General features: G+C 44.4%; 1 protein-coding gene across 1 annotated transcript; it reads left to right on the forward strand.

Moving 5' to 3' along the window:
* The first annotated feature begins 219 nt into the window (after positions 1-219).
* antxr1c (ANTXR cell adhesion molecule 1c) lies at positions 220-21,496 on the forward strand. Its single transcript, XM_047032469.1, has 18 exons — positions 220-949; positions 6,337-6,411; positions 7,434-7,505; positions 7,606-7,687; positions 7,856-7,886; positions 8,037-8,110; positions 8,277-8,345; positions 9,088-9,168; positions 9,402-9,462; positions 10,182-10,280; positions 10,378-10,447; positions 12,555-12,633; positions 13,064-13,159; positions 13,692-13,730; positions 14,334-14,432; positions 14,635-14,802; positions 15,172-15,252; positions 19,259-21,496. Exons 1-18 carry the CDS (start codon positions 795-797, stop codon positions 19,517-19,519), a joined length of 1,692 nt encoding a protein of 563 aa, XP_046888425.1. The 5' UTR covers positions 220-794; the 3' UTR covers positions 19,520-21,496.
* Positions 21,497-25,571: the final 4,075 nt, after the last annotated feature.

Consider the following 25,571-nt stretch of genomic DNA (forward strand, 5'->3'; position numbering starts at 1 on the left):
GACAGAACAACAACACTCAACTCAAACATGCATACAACATTAACCAAACATGAAACAAGTATGTGAATTGCGCCACCCACAATCCTTTGCGCCAACAGCGCGAGTTAACACGCGACCAATCCGTGGGTCGCTACAATACGTTAAAAAGCAGCATCCCATCTATGCTAGATCTAAGATACATGTGCTCACCTCTGTGGCTGCCCAGAATTTTCTTTAGAGGGAGGCGCAAGATGGAATCTTAACCCATCTTGAAATATGAAACCTGGTTCAATTCAGTCTAGCGTGTTGCCGATATAACAGTACCCATTACGCCAACTTCACTCTTCATTGCCTTTGCATTTTGCGTTTTTACAAAAAAGTTTAACTATTTTTTTAAACTCCCAATGTAAAGATTTGTATGCGGTTCTCTAAAGTAGCGTACTTCTTTTCTTTTTTTTTTCTTCTTTTTTTTACGACGAGCGGATTACAAACAAATAGTATATTCTGACAGAAAACTTGTTAAACCACAAATTGCCGATAGGACAGTTAGGTCCACAACCTTTCAGTATTTTCATCCTCCTTGCGCATCCTCAATGTGATCGCACATCCAGACTCAGACTACTTTGTTACGGGAATGCTTGGAAACTGACCTCAACAACGAATTACCCAACATCCGACTACCCTTTTGTTTTGTCTGACCAGGGGCATCACTGTGTAGAGAAGTCATTTAAAATTATTTGGGAATGTGAGACAGCACTGAATTAGTTTTTCCATTTCGTTTTTGGAAGGAATATAACTTTCACTGGTGGAAAAAGATGGCGAGGTTTTTGATGAGCATGTCTCTTGCTCTTGTTTTTGTGGGGTTCTTGGTTTTTACTTTACCTTATGCAAAAGGACAGACGGAGGTACAAGACGATGAGGAGGAAAGTACTTGTCAAGGGGCTTTTGACTTGTATTTTGTGCTTGACAAGTAAGTTTTTATGCATTACATAATCATGCCAGTGAAAAATCCAAGTGTATTGCCTACACTCTTATTAATAACAAGTATATCTTTAGTGTAATTGTGATATTAGGCCTAATTGAAAGGTTCAGACAGTCCGGAATTGTGCAACCGCACGCTGCAGCTGTTGCTGTTCATCAGTGAATGCATCAGTATCTACCAAAGCCCAATTTGACCCTTTGCATTACATTCGTGATTATGATGATTATTAAAATGTTAGTTTACGGATACTTTTTAGATTAAAATTAAGATCCATCTCACAAATGTGTGTGTTAGTGCAAGCATGCATGTGTGTGCGTGCATTCGTGTTGTTTTCGTGCGCTTGGGTGATGACGCCATAGGAGGCTGACTCTCAGGGGAAAGTTTGCTGAATAAGCACAACGATGAGGAGAGATCATTTGGCATTCGTTACTTCTCTCTGTACATAAGAATCGTGCAAGTGTCCCCATGCCAGATGGTTGTTTTTACAAGATGGTGGGACACCGCTTCTTCAGGAGTGTCACTCTTGAGAATAACTTTTTCACTATATTCCTCTACAGTGACCAAATCATTCATTTCCTGTTCGTCCGCCCACGTTGGAAAAATGTGGTCCTGACATCTCAGTAAGGGCCTTCAGAGAGCCTTTAGAAGGACTGGTTCCATGTATTTCTTTGCAGTCTTCATATATTTCCGTCATATAAAACTAGCATTGGATTAAAAACATCTCTCTGAAGACATGAGTTTAACAAGCAATCCCATAGTTGTGTTATACATTAATGTAAATTGAACTTTTAAAAACCTTTTTATCAGTGACTAATGTGTGAAAGTTGCTCCGATGTAGCCCAGCACTGGAGTGATAATACTGTTGATGACTCCAAACAACCTGATATGTTCATTACACATTCCCCAGGGCCCCATGATTGGTTCTGCACAGTCAAGGCCTTGATTCAGAGCTGTCTGTATGTGCGCGTGCAAATAAGTTCCTTACTGTAATAGATGACAGAAGCATTCTAATTCTGCCTGTTCCACAGAATCAAATAACTCAGTAGAGCTTACTAAGAGTAATTATTCGATGAACATTCAGTCCTTTCATGTGTTGTGGCATGTTAGCTTTTCAGTAGGGTGTCGTTTGTCTGTGTTGTGGCACATTGCTTTCTGAGATTGACTTTGCGCTGACTCAGTCTGGTATGTTTAAACCTGCTGTTTTATAAGGTACAACAACACAAAACAACAAGGCGTGTTCCCCACAAAACAGCTGTGAAGATTAAAAGAAAAATATACTGTTGCTCTCACTGTTTATGTCTTTATTTCTAAAGCTTTACTGAAGCCTGATGGATCACAGTACAACACTGCTAACATGTATATAGGTGAGAGTCACCTGCTGTATAAAGTAGTTCACACCTCTGCTCTGTCCCACATTGCTATGAGGATCATTGTATTTATATCCAGTGGCAAGTGATAACAATTCATGTTGATTTGACAGTTTCATTGTCCCAAATGGGAACAGTCATTATTCATCTTATTCCACAGCCTTTTTGTGCTGTACCTTGTTCCGATCTCAAATCAACCTGCAGTACTCAACGTCAACGTTGTATGAAGTCAGGTTGGATGTGGCCATCAAAAACATTCAACATCTCCTGTCTGATATTGTATTTAGCTATCTTCTCAGCAGGGTGTTAATTGTGAGAGGGTTGTTGTTCTTCTTTGGAGCCAGAGTTTCAGTATGGCGTGTAGTCATCAGGTCATCGAGGCCAACAAAACCCAGACCACAGCTGGCGTCTGTAAATATTTTGAACGTGTCAGAACCTTCAAGCATTGGAATGTTCTTTTCTCTGGAGGGCCCATGCTTTAGCATCCATAGAGGGACCAGAAGGAGCAGTTATCCCGTGTGTTTAGCAGGGCCGAATGCCTTGTTAAATGTTATCACGCCGTCTAGAGTCCCTGGAGGGCTAAGAAACGTGAACAAGGCAGACATCTTTGAATGGGTTCAATGCCAGTCAAGAGAGAGAGAGAGAAAGAGAGAGAGAGAGAGAGAGAGAGAGAGAGAGAGAGAGGGAGAGCTAAAACCGAGAGGAGCAGAGAGGGGACAGGAAATAAATAAAAAGAGAGGCGGAGATGTATTCCACACAGAGACAAAGACAAGAGAGATTGTGAACGCAGGGAGAGAAGGAAGGGTTGTAGTGGATGTAGGCCTGGTACTCCCAGACATACCAAGGGCCTCCAGCTAAAAGTAGGTTAGTGGTTTTCTTCGAACAAATCCCTGTGCCTAGTCAGTTAAATTGGAGCGAGATCATTGGTTGCTGGCTGGGGTGGTTCATAGCAGGCCCAGCTGGAATGGGAGACTGGGCTTCTTCATGGTGTTGGATTTTTCCCCTCAACACTTAGAAGTGTGAGAGGGAAGCTGATGGTCTTTTAACTGAGGGTCTGACGAAGCTTTTTCCCACATGTCATAGCCCCTCTCACTGCCTCTGAAAACACACTGTCTTGTTACATAGACTCTCTCCCTGACACTGTCCTCTCCCCCCATCCTCCCATCTCTCTTTTCCCCTCCACTCTCTTTCACTCTTCTTTATTGTTTTCTCATTCTTACCCAGTCAGCATAAAAATGATTAAATATTCTCTGTAGGTTGCCATGAGGCTTTCATGTGTTTGGAATGGATTTACTCTGTGACATTTAGCGCAGTCCTGACATGGTCTGCTTAGCGTTGCTGGATGTTAATGATCCATGTTGCCTCCCAGAGTGCCCTGAGGTATTTGGAAACGATACAAGCACAGCACAGACATCTGCACTGGAGACATGGTATCAGACATGGTCCAGCAGAGATGAACTTCAATGACAGGAAGTCCTCAGAGGCCTAGAGAAAAGGATGTTTCTTCCTATCCCTGGAATAAAGTTTCTGCCTTATACTGTACAAGAAGGGAATATTAACCCACAGTGACAATACTGACAACAGTTTTCAGTGGTGGAGTATGTTTCCTGAACATTCTTGAATGTGACCAAAAATTCCTGAAAATTCCCATGAAAAGTTTGACCTCTGACAATACCTTGGATTTTGTACGAGTTGTTATTTCTAAACCCATCTGCCTGTTATTTTTGTAGGCTTACAGACAGGGAACTAGCATTGTGGTTGACACATCATAGGTCTGTTCTGCTTACTGAGCAGATGACAGTTCAGGTCAGCCATCATCATTTAATCATCTCTTGTCATTTCAATATATCAACGATTTTGTCGGACTTTTTCGATTTCTCTTCTATCCCTCTCTCACTAATCAACCTGCTTCCAGCTGTCACTGCTTCCTCTCTTCTTTTTCCACTTTATCTCCTTCAAAATATTTTTTTCTACCTCTCTCACTATCTCTGCGTCTCTCAAATGAGATGCATATGGACTATCATGTACAATTTATAATGTGCTGTGCCGATTAGTCACTGCGAAACGCATATAGTCTGGATGTGTCGTTATGACACAATTTCAAACTCCTGTTGCCAGGGGCTGTTGCCAGGGGCTGTTTTGTCAACACATTGTAAAAACGTGTGTCAACTAACTTATAGAACCTTTTAACCTCGTTGGAAACCAAAGATACTTTGAACTCTGAGGCTTGGGGCTTGACTCAAGTCTATAAAAGTAGATCAGAGAAATGTCACCGCAAGAAAAGTTTTCATCGAGGATCTCACGAGAAAATAGCCAACTTCCTACCCTAATGCTGTTTGCACAGGTGAGGAAACTGCAAGCTAGGCCTCAATCCCACGAAGGCTGCTCTGTTCCTGTCCAACATAAACAAGATCCATTGTGATGTAAAGAAAAACCATCAGCAGTCAAAAACCAAGACAGGGGTCCTTAGCTTCACCCCTGACTTATACAAATACTGAAACCATAACCCAGTATGACTGGTAGGCTGCATGAAAGAAGGAAGAAACATATTTCCTCCCCGCTGTAATGGCACAAGCTACATCCATGAAACACTCGGCTTCTCTTCCACCAGATCAGGCCTTGGCCTTCATACACACATCACTTCTGTTTACTCAGCACAACAGTCTTTCAACATCTAAGCAAAAAGCTTTCTGCTTTTATGCACCTAATGTCCTTGTTTTCAGCACTTAGCACAGCATCCTATTAAATTATTGGGCAGTCCTGAAAACTTGGCACTAAAGGAGTAACGACTGTATAAACCGGGTCAAGATGGATGTTATCTTGAGACGTACTTTTATCATGTTTTTAGGATATAAACGTTAGAGAGCTTTGAAGAATAACTTGAGAGTTCCCATAATACAGATATACTTGACATACTTCAAATGCACAGTCAAACACTACTGCGAAGATGTAGTCATACAAACATGTTATAAATACTACTATATACCTAGCACTATAGAAATAGCTTACTCATGCTAAACTGGGGAAACAAGTCACTATGTCTGTCTCCCACTTCTTGACATTATTCCGGTCATCAGCCAGCATGTGTGTGTGTGGGCCACTTCATCCTTTAACAGGGTCAAGGGCTTTACCACAAACAATTAGATCATTTCCTATGTATCATCCATGGCTAAGGACATTTGTCCCTGGCCCCTGATATTGTCTCTCATACACACACACACACAAACACGCACACATAATTTCCCCTGTGTTCCGTGTGTGTTGTGTGGTTGTCTGTGTTTTGAGGTTTCACAGAGAGGTTAATTGTTGCCACCCCCTGGGGAGAGCCGGTGCAGTTTCCTCTGCCCTGAGGGGGAACCAGGGGTCTATAACAGACACTCCCCCACCAGGCCCTGAGGGGGAACAAGGGGTCTATAACAGACACTCCCCCACCAGGCCCTGAGGGGGAACCAGGGGTCTATATCAGACACTCCCCCACCAGGCCCTGAGGGGGAACCAGGGGTCTATATCAGACACTCCCCTATCAGGCCCTGAGGGGGAACCAGGGGTCTATATCAGACACTCCCCTATCAGGCCCTGAGGGGGAACCAGGGGTCTATATCAGACACTCCCCTATCAGGCCCTGAGGGGGAACCAGGGGTCTATATCAGACACTCCCCTATCAGGCCCTGAGGGGGAACCAGGGGTCTATATCAGACACTCCCCCACCAGGCCCTGAGGGGGAACCAGGGGTCTATATCAGACACTCCCCCACCAGGCCCTGAGGGGGAACCAGGGGTCTATATCAGACACTCCCCCATCAGGCCCTGATGTTTCCCCCATCCCACTGGGCTCTAATGAATTGAGATGGCTAACTGTTTTGAGTTGAAAGAGAATTTGCCATTTGTTCAAAAGACCTTGTTTCTTGCTTAACTGCAATATTGTTGTTATTGAAACATCATTAAATGTCCTTTGTGGATTGAATTAGATGTTGAGGATTTTTTCTTTTTTCTCTCTTTTTCTGTAAAGATCTGGCAGTGTCAAGAACCACTGGAAAGACGAAATCTACCCCTTCGTGGAGCGTCTGACTATGAAGTTCATCAGGTGAGAGAACAAAAGCAAAACGGATGGTGCAAATAACAAAGTAAAAACCTTCATCGGTGCATGTCTGGTTTTGGACCAGGGACAGATTAAAGACAAAGCCACACTTGATTACTTCTTCTAGAGAAACCATCTCCCACAGTGGACTGACAGGAAATTTGCAAAGGCACTTTGGCAGACTGGTGAATGGCATGAGTCATGATCAACACCGGTTTGTGAGGTTTGAGTTGCATATGACCAGACCTGACTAAAATCCTGTTTAACACTTGAAACAGAATATGGCAGCATAGTTTGGCAGACACTGTTTATGTGAGGAGGTGCTTAATCTAATTTTGAGACTATAAGACGTATTAGCTCACTTACTGTAAGCTCAGCAAGCTAAATCAGTCATCTGACCAACAGCAACATTGGGGTATGTTATTGTCGGCAACCTGTATAAATCAGTATATCAGATTGGGGGGTCCTGTTTTGACTCAACGCCCAGCCATAGTCTCAACAGCACCTGATGCCTTAGCCCTGACCTCATCTGTAGAACGGCTCTATCTCTTTGTCCCCTTAACTCTGGCCTCAATGAATTCATGTTTTTAGTCGACTTCATAGTCAAGTCAAGAAATAAATAGACCAGCAAAAACAATCCACTTTCAAGGTCTCGTCTTATTCCAAGAATCGGGTGATAGATGATCCTCTCTAAACATTTTTAATCAAACAAACAATGGGACAACATTCTTGGGCATTCTCCACATGAGAGAGTTTCGTGACATATTTTGACATGCACATGCATATGTTTGTCTCAAGTCGCATTCCCGCTGATGGAAAACATTGAATCTGTTGCTTGTGATGTGTCAATCTGTCATATGGTCCGTGCTGTCATTGTTTGTCTACAGAGAAAGTCCTAAATTAAACATTGTAATCTTCAGCCCTTGGAGAGTTGTCCAAGAGATGACCAATTCAAAAAGACCACAGGAAAAAACAAAACTAGAAAGTAGTGTGTGCGTGATGTTTGTTGTTGTTCTGCCCTGCCACAGCCCCATGCTCAGGATGTCATTCATCGTCTTCTCAACCCGAGGAAACACCATCATGAAACTGACAGAGAACAGGTAGGGAACGTCTGCGTGGATTATTTGGTGAACAAGAAATACAGTCAAATTGTAGTCTTAACGTATATATGTGTGTATTTGTGTGCGCGTGTGTTCTCAGACAGGAGATAAGGAAGGGTTTGAATGTGCTGAATAAAGAGGTTCCAGGTGGAGACACCTTCATGCACCTGGGTTTGGAGAAGGTAGGTCTGGGTCAGCTCGCATATCATTAGTGTTAGCGTTAGCTCACAAATCATTACTGTTAGAGATATTTTGAATATTATTAGTGTTAGAGTTAGGCTAGCTAACATTTCTTTCTTTTACCACACAATTTCACACATTCTGAAAACAATGTATCTTTCTCTTCCAAGGCAAATGACCAGATCCGGCAGGAAAACTTTAGTAAGTGCCTGATGAACTTGTCCCTCGCTCGGTTTTTATTGTCATTTAAATATAAATGTGCTTTTGATCCACCACTGATTACATGGTCTTGCTAACAGTGAAGTTTGCTTCGTGATGTCTGAGTCTTACGGCCCTTCTCTTTGTTTCCAGGGACAGCCAGTGTCATCATCGCGTTGACTGATGGAGAGCTAAACGAATATCAGCTGGACACTGCTCAGCAGAAGGTGAGGCCTGCTGGGATTCTCTGTGATGCATCATGGGATGGATAGCAGGAATAGCTAGGCCTCATGCTCAGGCCCCATTCACAAGCTCATATCAGTTTAGCGAGGTAACTAAGTCCAAGTTTAATCCACCCCAAATATTGTCTTTTTGTTTGCCTCTCCACATAAGGCAGTGGAAGCTCGATCTCTAGGAGCCATTGTGTACTGTATTGGAGTTAAAGACTTCAATGAGACACAGGTAAGAGTTTTTTTTTAACCATTTATTAAATGCTTTGGCTGTGAGGTATGGACTGGGACTGATATAGTAGGTTGGACTGTAATTAAACTATTGGAGACACATGCTTGCCATCAGCCTATTGAGCAGGATGCCTCAGAGTCTGGACATAATTAAAAGTCATATTATTCTTCCACCAGGGCTACAGCTTTATGTATATACTAGCAAGTACAGACCTGACTGTATGTCCACATCCCTCTAGCTTGATTAGGCCTTATTTTATGGTTGAGTGAGAGCAGAAATTAAACTTGATTTTGTGTGTATATTAGTGCCCTCCTCTTGATTTCCCAATGTAATGTATGTAGAAGTTAAATACGTGCAGTTAAAATGGTACAGATCCAAAGGGGAAATTCAGGCAGGATATTACCTCATTATTTCAATAGCTCAGTGGATCGGTTATGTTCTGTATAGTTTGTCTCTTGTTACTGTGTGTCTGGAGGAAGCTCGTTGGTCTGTATAAATAAATAACATGACTTCTGCTCTTCCTCCGGTCTCTACTCTGATCTCTCTTCTGGTCTTTCTCCTGGTCTGTCTCCCATAGCAGTCAGCAGACCAGACAAAGACCCTGGGGAGGGCGGAGACATGAAGACATCTGTACATCTGTAAACTGACTTATTTTCCTCCCATTTACCACCTCTCTCTCTCTTTTTCTCTCTCTCTCTTTTTCTCTCTCTGTATCTCTCTCTTCCTGGTATCCGTCCTATAGCTGGCCACCATCGCAGACACGATTGAACATGTGTTTCCTGTGACGGGGGGGTTCCGCGCTCTCCAAGGAGTCATCAACTCGGTAAATAAACTCTAGTTAGGAAAACAGACGTGGACAGGCCTAGCATAGCGGCTAGCTAAACAGACCTGCTCTTCCCTCTAGTCTGTTAGTCTGTTTCCCAGACCTAACATCATCGTTAGGAAAACAGACGTGGACAGGCCTAGCATAGTGGCTAGCCAAACAGACCTGCTCTTCCCTCTAGTCTGTTAGTCTGTTTCCCAGACCTAACATCATCGATGCCTTCTCTTTCACAGATCATCAAGAAGTCCTGCATTGAGATTCTAGCAGCTGAACCATCCAGTGTGTGTGCAGGAGGTGGGTGGGGCAGCCCCATAGAGATGTGTCTTTTAACCAGATAGCTCAAGCTGTTTTATTGATATAAACAGGATACATCACAACCATAGTGTATCTTTTTAACAAACAATGCATTGTGACTATTCTAAGTTGACTTAAAGTGATTTATCACCATTGATGTTTTCCACTCTCCTTTCTTTTGTGGGGCACTGGGGACAGTTGACCCCGTCCCCCCTGTCCCCCCCGTCCCCCGTCCCCCCAGGACCTGAGCACACCCATGGCATCCCCCTGTCTCCTGTCATTCTCTAAGTGCTGTGCTCTTTATATTAAGGGGTCAACCCGCTGCCCTACCCTCCAACTGGGGCTCAGCTGGGACATCAAATGACCACGTTCTGACAGGAACAGAACCATATATGGATGTCAAGCCCCACAGCCCCTAGCTAACAAATGGCTTTAATAGATATGTTCTTGATTAAATGACTCCAATGCCTCAGCTGCAGTCCTGTGTCTGTTCCTGTGGCGGGCGGCTAAATTGAAAAGTCAATTTAATAAATGGTTTGTCCCCCCCAAGAGAAACAGGCCTGTAAGGACTAAATTGAGTTATTGGAATTAGCCTTTGTGGTCACCAGCTGATGCGTTTACTTTGTCAAACAGTATAAAAGAAATACATGTTTTATATTTCAAACCCTCCACTCATCTCTGTGTTAAGCTAACAAAAATATTACCCTGGTATTTCGCAGAGTCATTCCAGGTGGTTGTGCGGGGTAACGGGTTCCTCCATGCTAGAAACACTGAGCAGGTGCTCTGCAGCTTTAAAGTCAACGACACCCTCACCATCAGTGAGTACCTGGTCTTATATACCTTCCATAAATTAACCCTAACCCATTAGTCTTGGCCTGCCAGTGTGTGCGCATTGACAAGTGTGTTTCTGCCTAGATGAGAAGCCTGTTACTATTCAGGACACGTACCTGCTGTGCCCTGCCCCTGTCATAGATGAGATCGGGAAGTAAGTGTCTTCTTTAGTAAACTGTCTTCACATGGTAATGAGTGGTCCTGCAGCAAGCAAAGGGTTGTGATGATACTGTGCTGCTTTCTGTGTAGAAAGGGCCTTGTGTGTTGACCCGGGTCATGGAGGAAATACACTCACTTGCCTCCCCCCCTTCCACACACACACACACACGCACACACATGCACACCACACACACACACACATGCACACATAGGCCTGCTGAACATTAGCTTTCTTTACGATCCCAGCCCAGGTCCACATTCCTCCTCTCTTTATCCCACTGTCTGTTGCTCTTTAAGTATGTTGATTCCCTCACTCTCACTTTATTTCTATTCCTTTTCACTTTCTTTTTTTACTTCTCTCTCTTTCACGTTCTCTCTCTTTTGTCTCTCTATCTTCATCGCTCTCCGTCTCCTTGTTTTACCCTTCCTTCTCCTTGTCTCTTGAGTTCACTGAGTTCAGTGTTTTCAAAGCAAGGATAGTGCTTCAGTTTCCTCTTAATCCCCCAAACAGTCACACCCAACAACATCAGCCTATCAGACTGTCTTCCTACAGTACTTCATTAGACCTCTTGTTCTCCTCTCCAATGTCAAGAAATCGCCCGACTGCTTTAAAGAGAACCAGAGTTCACCAGGTCATAAAAGGAGGGGTCTGAAAGGGTCATGGTGTATGATCTACACCAGGTTGCTCTGACTCTGACCAGCAACAAGGCAGTGGCAGATATGTAAACCTTTTTATTAATATCAGAGAGAGAGAGAGAGGAGAGAGAGAGAGAGAGAGAGAGAGAGAGAGAGAGAGAGAAGAGAGAGATAAAGAGAGAAAGAGAGAAAGAAAGAAAACTGAGGCGACATCATGTACCCCAAGCCCACAGCTACACCTCTCACCCCGTCCGTCATTCTCATCATTTTTGTCACATCTCTCTCTCTCTCTCTCTCTCTCTCTCTCTCTCTCTCTCTCTCTCTCTCTCTCTCTCTCTCTCTCTCTCTCTCTCTCTCTCTCTCTCTCTCTCTCTCTCTCTCTCTCGCTTTCTCTCTCATGCTATCTAGGCCCTCCAGCCTCTATTCTGTCATCTCCCTGTCTCCCCCTTTTCGATCGAAATCTCCCTGTTTCTCCTTTTCTTCTCTCTCGACTGTTCTGCCCCCAGCCCTTCTCTCCGTGCCAGTAGTCGTGATCAAAGCAGCTTCGTTTCTACTCCGGCTCTTTGATGTGCTTGCTTAACAGATGTCTGACACCACGCATCCACCACAGACGCTTCCTCTCCCCTGTTTTTTTACGAACATCCTCAAATTTCCAGTGCCCAGTTTGCTTTGGCCGGGCTCCCCTTCTCTGCCTGCACACACTTCATTCTCCCCTTTTCCCCCAACCACGGTTGTTTTTCCTTTATCTTTTCAAGCTCTTTTAACCTGCAAAGTGATTTTATCACCTCAAGGCCAAATGGATTTATCATCTTCTCTGACATTTAAGGGTGCATAAAGACCAACATTCGCACACTCACACACAGATGCACACACGCACACTTCAGACTTCTTCATGGCAAATAGCTCTCCAGCTCCTTAGGTATGTTAGTCATGAACTTAACCTACAAACCCTGTCTCCAGTCTGGCTAGTATCTCTCTTTCTATCACTCTCCAAGCCAGACTAGATACAGCTCATCATCCATCCACCCTGACCAACCCTTAACTTCCCCCTGCTCATTTTGACAGCCAGAAGCTCTGAACCCCTGAAACATGATTCACGGGTTAAGTTTGAGGTCCAGTTTAGAACATCTTAGCGGTTTCCCAGGCTACCCAAGGTCAGTTTCTGAGAAGATGTCATTTATTATCTTTGGTTACTTTCCAGAAAACAGATCAAAAGAAGTGTAATTTGTTGGCTTCTAAGCTTCTATAATGCCAATCCTGGAAACCATCTTATTCACAGATGGGAAAACAGACTCTTTATTTACAAATCTCTTACTCCCTAGCTCAGGTCAATTGTTTTTAACATTACCTTTCACCTTTAGCATATATACTGCACCTCAGAACCTTTCTAAGTTCACAAAATGTCTGCTACTTGATTCATTATTATGCTAACGTTTTTTCATGTCTGTTTTATTGTGTAACTTCAGGGTTATCTATCTCCAAGTGAGCATGAATGAAGGATTGTCTTTCATCAGCAGTAATGTCCACATCACAACTACAGAGTGTGTAAGTACAGTGCTATGGCACTCCACAGGCCCTCATAAGATGCCTTGCTTTTCTTCTGTGGAGCCAAACCACAGGGTCTACAAACCCGATCCACTCAAAGCCCCCCAAAGCCCTTGTCAGAGCAAGCCTTTCACCCCACTCCATCCTGCCACAAGACAGATAGGGGAAAACACCACCACATCTGAACTCCTATCTCTGGAGCCTAATGGGAACCAGATCGGCCCTGTTTTAAGACCCACCTATTCACTTTTCAATTGAAGTCTTTTAAAAGATGCACTTATCCTGAAATCAGAAGTGCACTCCACGTCAGTCAGTGAGACAGCCGCATATCTCAAGTTTCACCCTCTTCTAAAAGGTGTGTGTGTTGGCACGTGTGTGTGTGTGTGTGTGTGTGGGTGGTTCTCACTGGGTTTGATCTCCCTTCTGACAGTTTGATGGCACCATCCTCCTGATAACCCTGCTGGTTCTGTTCCTGCTGCTGGCTATGCTCTTCATGTGGTGGTTCTGGCCGCTGTGCTGCACAGTGGTACGTCACTTACCACACACACTCCACCCCAACACACACCCTCTATGCCACCACACACGCAGTCCCCCCCACCACACACTCTAGGCCACCACACACACTCTCTACCAAACCACACAAGCTCTGGTCTGATGATGGATCAGTTCAGTAACAATCACTTGGAAAACATGTGTCTAGATTTTCAGAGAGTAAGCATCAAAATAATGGTTGTAATTCACAATAATCTCAAATAAATTGACTGCATGTTCTTGAGAATTTTCAGATAACAGCTGTAGGCCAAACCACTTTCTTTCAAATTTGTTGGTATAAACGTAAGATATTGAGTCGTTATTCACCTATTGGTTTCCAGGTCGTGTTATCACAATGCAGTGAATTAATGATATTTAAAATGAACCTACATGTATGTTTGTTATTCCAGTGTTTTTGGGGCCATTACTTCATGATCGATATGTTTATGATAGTTATAATGAACTCCTCATGTGACCACCCACAGGGCACAGTAATGAAATGTTTCTGTGTCAACTTCCTGTTGTAGGTGATCAAAGAACCCCTTCCTCCTCCCCCTCCAGAGCCCGTGAGTCACCCCTTCAATCTGCCTTGACAACATACACACTCCTGAAAGACTGCACTCATGAGCACACATGCACACACATGAACAGCCAAACCTGTTCAATATAGAAAAGCCCTTAAAGAATATCAATGCAGACTATTCTCTTCTTCTTTATTGGTGAGACAAGTCAGAGTTCAAACGAGCATTTCGTCCACATAGAAGGCTTCTGTTAGACTTTCCCTAGGTTTCACAGCTGGGTGGCACGCACACTGATTCCTTGTACACCAATCTCATGATATGCGTTACATTTGGGCTGCATGGTCAGAAGAAGGCTCTCTGTGTTCTCCTGTCCGTATGCCCTCATCCTCTCAGGGAATATTGAATACTGGGCTGGCATACTGGGCTGATAAAGCCCTGTGTGTAGCTGTGTGTGTGGGTGTGTGTGTGTGTGTGCATGCCTAATGTGTTGTGATCTTGTGTTGTAGTGGTTGCTTGGCAATCAGGTTTTAAAAGTGCATATGTTCCACCCTTTCACATTTTACACACACAGGGAACTTTTCTCTGACATTTTGAAAGCAAGTTATAGTTTTTGTGTTGTTTAGAGCTAACTGTGTGTGTGGGTGTCAGGAGTCTGATGATGAGGATGGGATGCCCAAGAAGAAGTGGCCCACCGTGGACGCCTCCTACTATGGAGGGAGAGGGGTGGGAGGCATCAAGAGGATGGAGGTAAGCTAGAGGCAATCGTTAAGATCAGAGCTGAAAGGTTTTTATTGTACTCAGAATCAAAACCATAAACCCACCTTTTAATTACTCCAAATAACTTGTTTACTCCTTCGAGAGCTAGCATTAGCGCCTGTGTCAACGCTGTTACAGTAAACCTAAGGCCCTTTCCCCAGATAACTCGCCTCCGTACATTGTTGACCTCTAGGTGCGCTGGGGTGGGAAGGGATCGACCGAGGAGGGGGCTAAGCTGGAGAAGCCTAAGAACGCCGTGGTCAAAATGCCGGAGCAGGAGTTTGAACCATACGAGCCCAAACCCAAGAAAAATCACAACAAGAAACCGGCCCAGGACAGGAAATGGTACACGCCCATACAGGTAAAAACAGCCACCATTTGTCATCTGGTGTACAGTAGCCTTCTGTGAGAAGACATATTGGCTTTTCATTTCTTTAACAGTTTGCTAAGTTCTATGTGCACACTTGAACTAGTTAGCCACTTATAAGCCACTGTGTAGCATGAAATAACACATAGCCCATTGAACATACGTACTTTTGATGCTACTGTACCAGGGGTTTCTCATTGGGCTGTGTTTATAGTTTCTAGAGTTTATGCATGTTATGCAGTAGACTCCACAGATCCTGTACAGATTTTTAGGTAGCATGTTTCAGTGGCTCTTTTGCATTCTGTGTGTTATAACTGTATTTTTAACTGTACTGTCGTTCCTGCTTCTCTCTGTCAACTGTAGGGTAAACTGGATGCAATTTGGGCTCTATTTCGCCGTGGTTATGACCAGGTCTCTCTGATGAGGCCCCAGCCCGGAGATCATGTAAGTTGCAAACTTAAGATGAGTTTAAAAGCTTACCCAAATAGCGGGAAGCAAATCTGTGCTTTGTTTGTAGAGCTATGTGGTAGAGGGTCAGAGAATCAGAAACATATGACAGAGTTGGTTTAAAACAGCACACCAGGGTATAGCACCCTCCCTCCTTCCCAGCTACCTCAAGCCGACTCCTCCCTCCTTCCTCCCTCCTTCCTGTCACACCTTCAAGATCACACCTCACCTTCAGTCCATTTTCTCCATCCTACCTCCTTCACTCCTTTCCTCTCCTTCCTTCCATCCCTCCATCATCGTCTCCTCTGTGAAGTCCACTCCTGCTGCGGCAGACACCTCAGCTGGGTCAGGTCCTGATCTGTTCCAGACCTGGCCTGGCCCCACACCTGCTTTTGATCAGACGCCATCAAAAACAGAAATAAACCAGAACCCCAGACTCTGGACGGGCTCCAGGCATCTTCTTAAAGCTCTAGAACCTCTCCGCCCGCCTGGTGTGACCAAGCATGTGGTTCAACTTTGTCAACCTGACTCTTTTGATTATTACCTCTAACTAAGTATGTGCCTGGCTGGAGGGGCTTGATTGGGCTGTAGATGGTCAGAGTTATCTTTGACATCACACAACGTTTTGGATGGGAAGGATTCAGCTGGATGAACCCAACTGAACCCTCTGTAAATAATGAAAGGTTTTGTAAACAGTGGGCACATTTCTTTGTTGGATCATAGTGAACAAAGTGGTTCCTCACAATTGTGTGCAATACTTCTCAATGCCCTTTGTGGTATGGTGATACCATACCAGCAACCATCAACTCCAGTATCCGATTACTTATTTAACTCTAGCGCTTTTGCTTCAAAGCTTGTTCGATTTTCTTCATCCTGAATACGCCCATAATCTGCCCTTAGCTCTCTCTCTCTCTTCCCCCTGTGTCCCACCCTCCTTCCCCAGCTATAGCCTGCAGAGATGGCTCCTATCCAGGTGCTTGTTAAAAATAATGTGTTATTTGCAGAAAATCTTCTATAACCTTAATTTATTTTACTGGAATTCCACATTTAGTAGTGTTTTCTTGGCTCAGAAAGAGAATGGCAGGGGTTTACTGCTAGATAAGCTTTCAACTTTCAACAAGAAGGGTATATCAACCAAAAAAGAGAAACCGTCCTAGTGAGTTTCAGCCTTTACAACATTCTGTGCCTGATTCTGTTCATCGGGACGCTTCTTCGGTGAGATTTTGACCCAGGGAAAACTTTTAACGATCTCCACATGCGAAAGGTTACATGACATGATTTCTATGTAATGGCGTTGCCTACTCCAGTCATTTGCGGTGTATTACAGAGCAAAAGCATTCCCAGGCCAGGCTACGACAGGCCGGATGGACTTGGTGCTGCTTCTGCAGGAGAGATCACAGACACAGGGCATGGCTGCTCCTTCATGTCCCCATTGTGACTTGAGGAGATCCTGTTAACCTGTCTGGATCCTTTTTCAAATTTCGAACCTGTCCCCTGGAACACACTATCTTGGCTATTATACCGTAATTGTGGAAGTTAATGTGCTCATCATGCACTCACACGCACACTGACCCAAGAGCATCAAAACACAGACACACATACACATACACTCACGTATATACACACAATTGCACACACACACACACACACACACACACACACACAGGCCCTGTGTGCATTGTTGAGCCCTTTTGGACAGGGTCACGCTGGATTCCTGACAGATGTCTGTCACCCTGTTGGCACGTTGCATTTTATCACCATGGCGATTGCTATGGGGACGCCTGAATGCTACTATTGAGAGATGTCTGGCTTAAGGCTTCTTACTGTGTTATCCTGTCAAACTAGACTGTAACATACTCATATCCTCAAGGCCTGGGATTTCAAGGCCAGATTCCTTAGATTTGACTGCACAATGGAGCTGCTATATCTTTGAGTCATTTGTCTCTTCCAAACGACCCTAGCCTGAGCAGAGCCACTGCCATGACGACACTAACAAACAGAAAGACTGCAGCTGCAAAAGTTTCCTTTCTGAGCTTTTTCTTTTTCACTCCCTCCACAGCCCCCTCTCTTGTATCTTAGTCTTTTACCGCTCTTCCTCTCTTTCTGCTTCTCATTCTTATTGTATATTTCCCCATTGGTCTCTTCTGTTCTGTCAAATGGTTTCTGCTTCTCGTCCTCCACTCCTTGTTTCTCCTTCCTCTCCCAGTCTATCCCATCACCCTTCTTTTCTCCTCACTACTAATACTTCTCATACAGCTGTTTTTTTTTACACAAAATAGGTGAAGGTTCAGTCAGTGTGTGGTTGAGAACACAGAACAGGCCATTACCATCTTACTGTGTCTGGTTTGTCATCTCTAAGCATTGTCTTTAAGCATTGTCTAGCCTGGTCTGGCTTACCCTACGGTGGTTTATAGACTATCATTATCTACATTGGTCTAGCCGGCTACAACCTGGCCAGAGTACCTTAACCTAGTGTAGCATATGAGCTGGCTAACCTGGCTCACACCACTACATAAGACCTCAGCTATGCATAAGGCCCAGCTCTGCGACTTCTGGCACCGCAACTCCTACGTCAAACAGCATGTGCTGGAGTCTGAGGTTGAATTAGAGGGGTAGGCGTTAATGTCTCCCTTGACGCTAGGTTAGCCCGTAGAAGAGAACATGAGGTAATACCCGGCGGAGACAAGACGCCATAGCAGATCCAGCCAGTCAGGCCACATCAAATGCAGTGAAGTACCCCTGGCTGCTCTGGGTCAGGGCCCAGCAGAGAGCTGCAGACTGGTGGGGCCAGACAGATGACTTGGAACAGTTGTTTTTGGTCTTTTGGGTTTGTTGTATAGGATGAAGAATCAGGTTTGTGGGTCAAAGAAAGAATATTCAGCAATATCCGGGGACGTCACCTGGTCGGTTTTTTGGTCTTTAGATTGGATCTTGGATGTTTTTGAGATGGTGCACCAGAGAAGAGGGTCATTTTTGTAGTTCTAGAAACTTCTCTTGGGGAGGTAAAACTTTTTTACTTTAGGGAATGTCAGCTAGCTTTGAGACGCGATTTTGGTTACCAGCGGAATCTTCTTTGTTTTTCCTCTGCATAATTTACAAGTCACCATGACTGGAATGTGTTCACAGTTGTTTTCATTGATTCTTTGCCAGTGTGGCTTCTCACTGAGTGTATAGTTGTGTGTGTGTTTGTATGTGTGTGTCTGTGTGCTTACCCATGTGTACATTTGTTAATGTTTGAAATCCTCTACATTCTGACCATGTATGTCCATGCCTCTCTCTGTTTGCATTGGGTAGGGAAATAAAGTTTGACCATTGACCAGTCATCTGTCTCACCTTCATAAATCAGTTAGACTGCTATTCTGTACCCCCGATTACCACCAGACTCCCAGTCAGGCAGGCTTGAAGCACAGCAAGGCTGTGGTGAAAGGTGGGGGTTTAGCTATGTGTGGGAAAAGATGGGGGTTGTGGATAGTGGTTACTGTGGTTGGGGGCAAAAGTTTAGCTAAAAAAAACACTGATCCATAAAAAACTTGCCTAAGACTTTAATAACCCCCCCATCCACACCATCTTTCGTTATGATATTTCTCTCTCTCCCTCTATCCTTCTCTCCTTCTCTCTCTAGCTTACCCTTTTTGTCTTTCTTTTTCCTATCTCTCAATACCATATTCCATCTCTCAGTACCATAAACAGCATGCACAGTTTAGAAGGCAGCCATGATTTCATTGGTCACAAAACAGAACATTGGACTAAGAGGGCGGTGGGGTGCGAGATGTCCCAGCAGGATGTTTGGGTAATCTGTGGACCCAGCTGGCCAAGCTCAGAGAGCAGGCAGTGATCCCCCTCTGACCTAGGGGTCAGCTGGTATCAGCTGCATTATCCCTCTCAGACGTACAGTAGGTTGGACACGTGTGTGTGTGTCTGTGTGTAAGTGTGCTTTCATCTGTTGCTTCCCTTTTATTTCTCTCTCTCTCTATCTCTCTCTCTCTCCCTCTCTCTTCCTCAGGGCCGTTGCATCAACTTCACCAGAGTGAAAGAGGAGGCGGCTGCAGCGAAAGCTGCCCCAAAGGCTCCCAGCCCCACCCCTCCTCCACCTGACTACCGCCCTCTGATCCAGCCCACCACGCCCCCTCCTCAGACCAGCCTTCCCCCACGGTCTCCACCTGGAAACAACCTTCCCCCAGGACCACCTCCCTCCCGTACCCCCCCTGGACCCCCCTGCCCCCCTCCTTCACGCCCCCCACCTTCCCTCAACAACAAGCCGTGAGACGAGAGAGAGAGATAGGCACCCCACTCCAGTAAGCACAGTCCACCTTGCCAAAGTGCCAAAGATGCTCCCTTTACAAGTATTTATTGGAGCCTGGGGTGTGGTTGGAAATGTGTGGTTTGTTGCTGGACAGCAAAGTATGTAGTAATAGGAGGGAAACAAGATACTATACTGCAATGAACAAATTGTTTTTTTTTATCAACTACTGAGTATCCAATGGTGTTAAGAGGTCAAGGTTACAGTAAACCTGCATGTGAATCTCTTTCAGTCCATTTTCAAGGCAGTATGAATTCGATTTTCTCCAGTACTAAGATTCAAATCAGAATCGTCTTAAATCATCAGGTGACGTTGGCATGTTATCGGGTGTTGACAAACCATTGAAAATGAAGTTGAATTGGAGCTTTTTGTCATGAATTTTTTGTATGGTATATGAATGCTTAAATGATTATTCTGCTGAAATGTCTTTAAAAATCAAGAGAACACAAGGTATCTCCGTCCTCAAATGTCATTGATGTCTCTGCTATGACAACCCCCTCCACTCTTTTTAGTCTCATACTCAGGATTGAAACACAAGAGGGGTTAAATCTTTCCTCTCGGTACATCTATGTCCCCTGAACAATAAAACAGGGATGAATCTAAACGCAAGGAGATGTTTGTAGAGATATCACCAACTATTTTGTGGTCGATATCATCGAGGCTTTGGATGTGTCCTTTATTTAGTTCTGATAGAATACAGCCTGCAGGTATATCTTTATCAATATTGGCAATCTGTATCACATAGAATGCAGCTCATAGATAATATTATAGTTGTTTTCCTTTTGTTCATTCTCTTTCCTATCGCTTTTGAAACAACCAGTCAGGTCATCATCTCTCAAACACATTCCCAAACCTGTACTGTACTATGATGGCATTGTATTGTTTACCTTTTTTTTTACAACTAAATCAACGGTCACATTGCAACTGCAGGGCAGTTCACAGCATCTAATTTATTAACCCCCGGGGGCATGACGAGGGTACTTGAAATACGACAAGGTGTCCAACTTCCAAGACGGACACTGTGCACAAAGTTAGATACACAACTATCCACAAAACTTCATTACCCAGAGTTCCTCAACCCCTATTAGTCTATAGTCCTGCTCTAGTCGATATGTTGTTGGAATGTTACTGATCAGACAGTCAGTAAGGTTCATTGGTCCTTTTCAAACTGTGTAATAACTGTCCGTGACCGTGTAATTACCATGTTGTGTCAATATGATGTTTTGTCAACGTCATTGTGCCAATGTTGAAATTACTGGAGTAATAACAGTTATTATTGTGACTACACATGGATAGAGCTGAATCATCTGTTAGCAGTTTGAATGATTTGAAATGATGGTACAGTAAGAGGTTGAGAAACACTGGAGTGCTATTCTACACACAGTGCCTATTTTCTTTCATACTTTTATACTCTGTTTGTATATTGTACTTCATTCCATTATGTCTTATACCATAGTGTTACTATTAGTCCCTTTGATGTATTGTAGCACTGCTGAAAGCTATTGATGAGAAGACGTGCATTTTTTTTGTAATTTTATTAATTGGTTATAGTGAAACACGAATCAAGTTCTAGACAGTATATCAATATGTGATTATTTCACAATCAACAGCCTTAATTTGTGATATGAACAGATATTTTTTCAGAAGCCCAATTCACCCCAGTAACATACTTTGCAAAGCAACAGTGTCAGATAAACCTCCATTACATTTTTTCATGTATGTTCCTTTTAACATCCCTGCTTCAGTATGCCCATCACTAGGACATTTCCTGAGCTGTGTTCTGATAAAAAAAAGCTAAAAGATGCATTTATGTTTATCCTTGTAATTGTACATTCTATGAAAAGTGGTACTGTTATTATGGAAAGACGTATGCAATGTTTTCTTTTGACTTGCCTTTTAAACAGTTTTAATAAAGGTTGACTTCCAAGCTTCTAGCTGAGACTGGATTGTAGTGTGTCTGTACGTGTATGTGACCGTGTGTGTGAGTGTAAAGGAGGTGTGTCTGCCAATGTTGGAAATATATAGGATGTTGAATTTCCTTTTGCAGCTCCACCTAGTAACGTTGGACAGAGCTAAGGGAGCTCCCTCAAGAATGGTGAACCACACACCCTTACACACACACACACACACACACACACACACACACTTAAACAGATGTTTCTATGACCTCTGTATAACCCTAGGTAATAGATAACCCTTGTCGTGTTGTTAGTGGTCACTTAGATCCAGTTTGTTATTGTCGTGACGGTCACTCCTCATACATCAGAAACAGTGTCATCGTGACTTCAGTTGTCACCAGACAGTATCCTCTTTTCCATCTAAGCCAACCAGACTTGTATCTGACACATGAGTCGTACTAAAGCAATACAATTTGCCAAGAAGGTGGTGTTCTGCATAATGACAAGTAATTACTCCTTAACTAATTACACCCTGATTGGAGATCTACCATGGGATCAGAGAACAGCACTACAGTGAACATATTATTCATGATGGTTGGAGGATATACCGTCATCATAACTGAATCTCTTATGTTTTTTACTGTAATGACTTTAAGATGCCCAGAATAGCTGCTATGAGCAGTTCCAGCTGTATAATTGCTGTGTAGTCCATTTTCCCCTGTCCTTACAGAGGAGATGAGGATGTGGGATAGAAACAGAGAGAAACAGAGAATGAGACCAAAAGAGAGAGGGAAAGAAAGATGGTGAGTTGGGTGATAGATAGAGAGAGAGAGAGAGATAGAGAGAGAGAGAGAGAGAGAGAGAGAGAGAGAGAGAGAGAGAGAGAGAGAGAGAGAAAGAGAGAGAGAAAGAAACAGGGCTGCTCCCTTTATAAGAGAGGGGGAGAGATCGAGCTTTCCTCTTTTTCTCCTCTCCTTCCATCCATCTCTCCTTCCATCTATCTCTCCTTCCCTCTTTTCTCCTCTCCCAGGGGAGAACACATGGTCGATAAGGGATGTGAGGTTTTGGACCCAGCTCTCCTGCCCAGATACCATCAGCTCCTCCTCCAGCTCTATCAGCATAAATCACAACCCAGAACCACATAGTCCTCCATGCAGACACACCGAACCGCTTACTGTTGTTCTACAGCTGTACTCGCTGTGGCTGGTGAGAGAGGGGGAGAGAGAGAGACAGAGAGAGAGAGAGAGAGAGAGAGATAGAGAGAGAGAGAGAAAGAGAGAGAGAGAGAGAGGGGGGGGGGGAGAGTAAAACATAGACCAACTCCGATCTCTGTCTGTGACTTTACAATATGTCTGTCTTAATTGTTGCAACACTATATCCAGGACCAACAGTGCAGGCCTTGGGATTCTACCTCTTAAAACCAGAGGCTTTTACAGCAGCAGGATACTGATTTATAAGGCTGCTACGATGTGTAGTAAAATACTCCATCAAACTATCATGTACTGTTTATTAGACCAGCATCCACAAATAGTGCTTTTCCCATGGAGTATCTGTGGTGTACGTTCAACTCCCTTCTCTTTCTTTCTCTTTCTCTTTTCATTCGCTCTTACAGTTTTTCCTTTTCCTGACAGTGTCCACAACAACAATTCCCATTTCCTGTGTTTTGCCTGATTACAGTTTTCTATGAGACAGGGTTTTCTTTCTTGTCTCATTTCAACCATAATGACCAAGTGGCGCTGTGTTGAAACAGCAGGGAACTGTGGGAAATAACCGTCTGGATTGCACTTCTCTGCATCTTCCCTCCCCTAGCCTCTCCACCTTTCCTTTTTTCTTCCCCTCCATCTCTGTTTGTCATCTCTCACCACCACCACCACCTCCTCCTCCCAGGTGTATCTTCCCCTCTTCCCTCTCACCTTCTCCCTCTTCCCCCGTTCCTCCCCCCCCCCCCCCCCCTCCTCTCTCTTCTGCGGTCTAAGAGCAGTCAGACCAGTAAATTCCCTGGCCTTCTGTTTATGCAAAGAGAAAACCACGTACATGAGCAGTCAGTGAAAAAACCAGGCCCAGAGGAATGTGCTGATGGCTGGGGTTTCATCTGGATCTCACATTACAACCCAGACTGAACCTCCCTGACCCACTCTCCTAACTTTCTTAAACCTAACAGTCCTAAACACTCCTGCTTTATGCCTCTTCCCTCTTCCCTCATTCTTCTACGTGCTGTTTTCAGCCTGCTGCATCTTGTTTCCTTCACCTGCCTCCTGTCCCCCCCGTCATGCTTCATTCTCCATGGCTCCTGTATCCCTGTCCTATGTCCCTTGCTTCCTGCCTCCTTCCTCCTGCCTCCTTTTCATCCAGTTCTGTCTCAAGCTTCTTGTCTCCTGTCTGTGTCGTCCTACCCCCTACATTCTGCCTCCTGTCCCCGCGCGCCCTTGTCTCCTAACTCCTGCCTCCTAAATCATGCTTTCTGGTAATTCCCTAAATCATGACCCCTCATCTTCCTCCCATTATGCCTCTCTGTCCTCTCCTCCCTGCCCTGCTAAGCTAGTATTGTCATCATGCCTTTATTTGGTTGTTCTGGTATCCAGGGCAACTGGAAAGTCCAAACAGTGGGATGGAAAGCTGTCTTGTAAGCAGAGCAGGGAACTGTAGGTCGTACTTAGACCCTGCATGCTTAACACACCCAATATTCTGCTTATCTCCTAGGTCTGCTAGCAGGGTCACCTAGGTCTGCTAGCAGGGTCACCTAGGTCTGCTAGCAGGGTCACCTAGGTCTGCTAGCAGGGAACCGAATGTTTGGAGAGGATCCTGTTTCATGTCAGATGTTCAGAGACCTCACTTGCTGGGAGAATTAATACTTAAAAAAGTGTTTGGTTGGTCCATCAGGTTGTGTTGTTACTTTGATCCAATTCCACCAGACCTTGGAGCAGCTTCTTATTTACTAAGAACTAATTGGCTTTGCTCACCCTTGAAAAAAACAAATTTAATGTCAAAAGTCCCCTTATTTTAAGTGCATGTGTATGTGTGGGTGTGTGTGTCTATGTGTGTGTGTGCATGTGATTGTGTGCGTGAGAAAGAAGACTATGTTTGAGCAACATCTTCTAAGGTAACAATACCAGGAAGGGAACTTGTCTGGTGTTCAACACACATGAACTTATTCAACTAGATTTAATAACCACCACTCCAGAGTTACAGAGGGGACAGAGTCAGGGAGGACCAATGGTTCATGAGAAGATGTATGAATACCACTGGATACGAATGTTTCTGCATTGGTTCTAAAACTGGCAGTTAGGTGAGATTCTGAAGATTCAGGGTTGGAAACACGGTCCCTTCCCTAAGATTAGTTAGAATGCATGTAGAATGTCCTGGATGCAAGATGAGAAGGCCTGCTTGTTCATCCGTTTCAATTGAGATTTTCCAGTCAGGGAGGTTGTGCTGTACATACTGTATTGCGTCAAGGTTTACTCAGCTTCAAGTCCAGCAGTGGAAGGTAAGAACTCCGCTCTGCCCTGCTCTGAATAGAATCACAGTTATGTGATGCAAACGTGGCAAAGCCCCCTCCACCGTTGCCCTCAGCCCTCTTTCCCCTCCCTTCCCCACTCTCCCCCTCCGTATCCCACTCTTTCTACTCCCCCTGTCTCCAGTGCTCACTTCCTCCCTCCTGTGCTGCCCAAGCCAAGCCAACCTCGGGGGCTCTGGGGGCGACTTGTGTGGCACAGACCGATGCTCACTGTGTCACTGGAATGGAAGCAAAACAGGCTGACCCCTGCTGGTGAGAGGAAGAGGTGCACCACCACAAACCATGTCTTGCACATTAAGATTCAGTTTTTCCCATTTTCAAATTGAACATTAAAACAACAGTCTATAACTTTGAAACTAGCCTGGATCTTAGAAACCCTTTCAGAGAGTACTGAGATGAAGTGAGACTGAGGCTTGGCTTCATTTGTGCGCAGAAAGAGGGGGGGGGGGGTGAGGAGGGCAGACATAGATACTTTAAGGGAGACATGACACATGCAGGGTAAAGTCAATGGAGGGACAAGCAGCAGCTGCCTGCCAGGAGTGTCTGGAAAGCTCCTCTATTGAGTGTAGTGACTCAAACTGTCATCAGGTGTTCAGTCAACCAG

This window comes from Hypomesus transpacificus, chromosome 13 (assembly GCF_021917145.1).
Source record: "Hypomesus transpacificus isolate Combined female chromosome 13, fHypTra1, whole genome shotgun sequence".
Lineage (NCBI taxonomy): Eukaryota > Metazoa > Chordata > Actinopteri > Osmeriformes > Osmeridae > Hypomesus > Hypomesus transpacificus.